Consider the following 5,297-nt stretch of genomic DNA (forward strand, 5'->3'; position numbering starts at 1 on the left):
TCCTGCAAACTCAGAGGCTCTCGTGGGGAGGATGCTGGGAATAGCACTGGGACTTTTCTCATGTATAAAACAGCATGTACATTCATGTTCCATCTATCGGTGTTTCTTTTTAGCATCATAGTTTACTAAAATAGGCTTGAGATAAAATTGTTTATTTATAAGGTAAGGACTTTCTCTTTTCTGGCCTTCTTTAATCCTATTACATTTGCGGAGTGTTTCTGCAAAAGAGATGTGGCCTTGGCCATAAGTCTGGCTGGGTAACGTGGTATCAGGAACAGAACCTGCATGCTCTTTACCTTCTTCCAAGGGGGGCCGGCAACGGCGAGATGTCTTGTGATGCTGGGCAGTGAGCAAGTTTGTGGCTGCCCCCAGGAAGGCTCAGTGACACATGCCCCAGGGTCCAAATTCATCCCAACTCTTGGTTTGTCCTATCTATGTCCCCAGCCTCTGACCTCTTTTCTCCTCTTGTCTTCCCACCCCCCCACACACACCACTGTTCATCGGGACCATGGCTGGTCAGCTCTGAAGAACAGACAGGAGGGCAGCTCTCCTCTCCAGCACCAGCAGCCGCACTGGGATTCTGAATTAGGCATGGAAAACCTGCCAGAGGGTGGAGATAGGAGTTCTGGCTGGCTAGCAAATCTTCCACTGCTCTACTCCACGTTAACTCCACGTTAACACCTCTCTCCCTGTGCTCTCCCAGGGAAGGCGCCTCTCTGGAGTCCCTGGGTGCAGGGAAAGAAGGCGAGCCCACCACGCGCCCTGAAATGACTGGTCCCCTAAGCCACCAGAAACTCGGAGAGGGCCTAAGTTTGGTACCGGGGCCAAACTTTCTCCTCCCAATGGCTGTGGGCTCCAAAGAGAACTTTCTGGGTAGATTCAGACTAGGACAGTGGGCTTACATTGACACGGGAGGCTGCTGCTTCCCTCCGCATGCAGAGGCGAGCTCGGGCCCAAGCTGGGGGTGAGGAGCAGAAGTGCGCAGGGAGTGAGTGTGAATGGCATGGGGAGCAAACCGGAACCCCTCCTGTGACTCCGGGGTGCTAGGCACTGCTCCCGTGGTCCCCTGAGGTGCCTGGTCCTAGGACAGGGTCAGTAAGGGCCAGGCACCAAAAGGGAAAGGAGCTGCTGTCCCCTGGCCTCTGGCAGCCCTCCTCCCTTCTATTTTCCCAGCAGCAGCAGCCACAACAAAGTCCCTATCACACCCTCCCAGTCCCAGGAGTCCCAGATCCCCCTCGCTGCCACACTCCTGGTGAGGCTGAAGAGAAGCTACCTGATCCCACAGGGCTGCCACTAATCCCCCCCCCCCCCCCGCCAGAACCCTGAGCCTCTGGGTGGACCAGGCTGGGCTGGAGAAGGAAATGGGCCGCGGGTAGCACGGGGGGCAGCCCTCCCACAAGCACCTAGGAGTCTCTTTGGAGTGGGCCAGGGCTCCCCTCGAAAAAACTGGGGCGGGTGCCACCTGTCGCCCCTTGAAGGCAGATCCCAGCCGAGCACAGGTTCAAGGTCCAGAGGCACTGGAAGAACCAGTGGCGCAGGGAGTGGCCCATTTGCTCCATGTGAACGGTCGCCTGGGTCGGGCACAACAGGCGGGCCACCAGGAGGCTGAGATGGGCTAGGCTCAGTCAGTTCTCCGCAGCGGCCCCCCGGGGGCTCTGCGCTCCCTCTTCGACACCGACTCTGCGGCGCCAAGCAGGCGGGAATCCGGGCTTGAGCTCAGTACCTCCGGACAGCACTTGGGACAATCCCCGCCTCCCCTCAAACTTCTGTCCCCTCCCGACTGTAGACGAAGTGGCCTACGCGGAAGCTGGTGGCCGCCGTCTGATGGCCAGCGCCGAAGCCGGGTGCGGGACCTGCGGCCTGGGGTCCGTGGGCGGCGACCATCGTCGGTCTCCCGAAAGAAAAGTCTCCCGCCAGGCCCGCGGGGAAGGTACCCAAGCCACCCGCCAGGGCCCCCATGGCCGAGGCGAAACTGGAGAAGCAGGCGGCAGCGTCGGGCGCGGGCGGGGACGGAGGCGCCTGCAGGTCCGCGGAGGCCGCGCCGAGGGGCTCCAGCTCTGGTGCCTTGGCTCCTCCCGGGCTCCTGACTCCCGAGGAAGCAGCGGCGCTCACCTCTCCTCTCCTCTTCCTCTTCCGTCGGAAGTTCCCGTTGTCGAACATCTTCTCGCAGTTTGGATCCAGGGTCCAGTAGTTGCCTTTACCTGCGCAGGAAGAGAGGGCTCAGCTCAGAAAATAGGGCGTTTGACTGACCATGGTGTGAATATGACGAATGGAGGTCAACTTCAAGAAGATTCCCCGAGCGGCCCCTCCATTAGTCTTCACCCCCACCCTAAACCTTCAGGTTTGCACCTGGGAGGGCCTTCCCAGCTAGACTGGGAAGAATGTGGACAGGCCAGGAAAGCCAGGGAAGGGCAACAACCAAGAATACTGAGCCTCTCTAAGTTCAAGTCCAGGGAGAAAGCCTATGGGGCGCACAGCCACCTGGATTGTGGCAGTCACGCTGCCAATGGCGCGGAGCGGACCATGCTTGGCCTCTATGTTGGCTCCCGCGCTTCGCGAGGCAGCCTCTCATTGGCCTTACCAATTCTTGGGGTAGACACTGTCTTCCCCGTTTTACAGCAAAGGATACTGAAGTCAGAGAAGTAACCCCAAAGGTCTCTCCCTGTTCTTCCTCCGCGGGAGAGCACAGAGATTTCGAGACTCACAGAGGCCTAGACCCGAAGTCAGGGTCTGGGGGTCCCGGGGTCGCCCAGCACGTCTTTCCTCCTCCCCTCCTCCCGCCTCAGTACCCCTAGCTGTGCAGTGCGGGAGGGACTGGGTTGCCCCAGGCCGCCCCGAGTCCTAGAGCGCCAGCAGCCGGGCTGCGGGAATCCGCGGAGTCCTGGACGGGGCAATCGGCGCGCCTGTTTCACCTGGGTCGTCCTCCTCGCGGGGCACTTTCTTGAAGCAGTCGTTGAGCGACAGGTTGTGGCGGATGGAGTTCTGCCAGCCTGCCTTGCTGCGCTTGTAGAAGGGGAAGTTGCCGGCCACGTACTGGTAGATCTGGCTGAGCGTCAGCTTCCGCAGCGGCGCGCTCTGGATGGCCATGGCGATGAGCGCCGAGTACGAGTAGGGCGGCCGCACCAGCCGCAGCAGCTCCTGCTGGCCCGAGAGGCTCAGCCACGCGAGGTCGGCCCCCGCCAGGCCGCCCGGGGCGCCGAGGAGCGCGCCGGGGGCGGCGTAGCCCGGGGCGGCCGCATAGGGCGGCGCAGACCCGGGGCAGGGCGCGTAGGGCGCGGGGCTGAGAGCCGGCGCGTTCAGCCACAGTCGCTGGCCCGCGCCCGCCGCGCCCAGGTCCCCGCGCGCGTAGCCCGCGGGGTGCGCGGCTGCCCCGGCCTGGCTCTGCGGGGCCGGGCAGACACCGGAGCCGTCGCAGTACGAGGCCATGTCCAGTCGTTTACGGGCCTGGCCGGGAGCCTCGGCGCCGAAGCTCATGGGCGCCCCATCCAGCGTGGCCGCCGGCAGCTCCCGGGTGCGGCCCGCCCGGCCCCGCCCTCCGCCCTTTAAATGCCGTCGGGGGCCCTGGCCCGGGGTGAGTGTGGGTGACGAGCCCCCTCCCCCGACAGCGTTGTTAGAGTGTTGTCTCGGTCCCCGCCCCAGGGTCAGCTTTCTGCCCCGCCCTGGTCCGGACGAGATCCAGATACACAGCCCCGGTGATTCCCCCACTCTGTGCCGCCTGCGTCGGAGACCAGAGTCCCCAGGAATCTACCGATCCCGGCCTCATTGGCCTCTAGGGCCCCGAAGTCTCGGCTGTCCTGGACCCTCGCGCAGGTACCACGTCTCCCGCAGCCCCCCAGTCGAACGCACGGCACCCTTGCTCGCCCATGGGGGAACCCTGCCCTTGCTGAATCTCTCATCACCCAGGGCCGCTCTGTGGTTGGGGCCACCGGGCGGGGAGCAGAGGGCCGCTGTGCTGGGCAAGGAGTCTCGATGAAGCCCACGGATGTCGATGGGCTGGGGCCACGAGGAGAGGCAGCGCGGTGAAGGACGTGAGTGCCCAAGACCCGGCCTGGCTGGGCCAAGACAGTGGCACAGGAGTCATACGGAGTCCCCGCGCAATTAAGGTGCGAAGGAGGACCAGATGCCTGAGAGAGCCGAGACGCTGGAAGCTCGGGACGCCCGAGCTGTCCGGGGAAGCCTCTTATTTCTGAAACCCTGTCTGGCTTGTTCACGCAGGGGCCTCCGCCACGGAGTGCAGGGATTAGCAAACCCCCCCACTGGCTTTCCTGGGACTCCCAAAAGACCGCGCGTCTGTGCGCACACGACCACAAGCGCTCAGGCGTTTCTCCCGGCTCCCCCAAGCTAGCAGGTCTTCGGGACTGTGTCTCCCCCTACCTCCAGTCCTCCTGGCTCCCCATGCCTCCGGGCTCCGGGCCTCCCTACTCCCCACCAGCTCTATGGGCTGCCCTCCCCCCCCACACACACACACCAGCGCCCCCGACCCCGTGCGCCTGGCGCCCCAGGGCTGGGTGCCTGGGAAGAGCGCCAGCCTCCAGGACTCCGAGTTCTTGCCACCTGCCAGGGCTCGGAGAAGTGAAAATTCTCTGGTGATCAAGGTTCCGTGATAGTAGATGGGCCCCATCTAGGAAATTCAGCGCCAGCTGTCACAGAGCCAGTCTCATTGAAATTGGTGTCGCCCTGGGTCTGTGGATCGTCAACGCAAATACATTTAAATTCATTTAACAAACCAAAGTTTCAGTCTTACTGCCCGCCTCCCCTCCGCCTTTGGTGGTGGGGAAAAGGAGAAGGGCAGCGGATTGAAGCTAAGGCTTGGATGGAGGGAAGGATTTGGACCTTGCAATTAAGGGTCCCATCTTGTGTCAGTCATTTACTGTTGGTGTGGGCTTAGGCTTCTCCAATTGTAATTTCAAATTTTATGTAAAACAACCAATTTGTGGGACAATTGAACAAAAGGCAGAAGGGAGAGTCCCTCCATTGCAATATAGGCCTCTTCCCTTAAAAGTAACTGCCCTTAAGACAGTTACTTACCGACCTCAAGGCGGTTCAGGGCGGTTCAGGGCTTCTGGAGGGTAGAAGCCAGCTCCCCAGCCAGCCTGTACCCCCTGCCCCTCTCCCTCTTCCCAGGAGATTTCTAACTGTTGTGGGAGGAGTACAGGTAGTGGGGATCCCAGGTACCTTTCAGAAGCTCCCCCACCCCATGGCTGCAGGGACAGCTGGGGGTGGGGGATGGGAGTACTCAGGGAGGAAAACACTACCTGCTTACTCTTGCTTCTATCAAAAACAGCAGCCAGAACCAT

The 5,297-nt window shown here is 61.8% G+C and overlaps 1 protein-coding gene across 1 annotated transcript; it reads right to left on the minus strand.

Annotated features, from left to right (window-relative positions):
• Nucleotides 1-1,340: 1,340 nt before the first annotated feature.
• Nucleotides 1,341-3,474, minus strand: FOXI2 (forkhead box I2). The gene is made up of 2 exons (XM_045809550.2): nt 2,913-3,474; nt 1,341-2,201 (listed from the first exon to the last, which is right to left on the minus strand). Exons 1-2 carry the CDS (start codon nt 3,472-3,474, stop codon nt 1,759-1,761), a joined length of 1,005 nt encoding a protein of 334 aa, XP_045665506.2. The 3' UTR covers nt 1,341-1,758.
• Nucleotides 3,475-5,297: the final 1,823 nt, after the last annotated feature.

The sequence above is a fragment of the Ursus americanus genome, chromosome 6, assembly GCF_024610735.1.
Source record: "Ursus americanus isolate L20-20 chromosome 6, mUrsAme1.1.p, whole genome shotgun sequence".
NCBI classification, from domain to species: Eukaryota; Metazoa; Chordata; class Mammalia; order Carnivora; family Ursidae; genus Ursus; species Ursus americanus.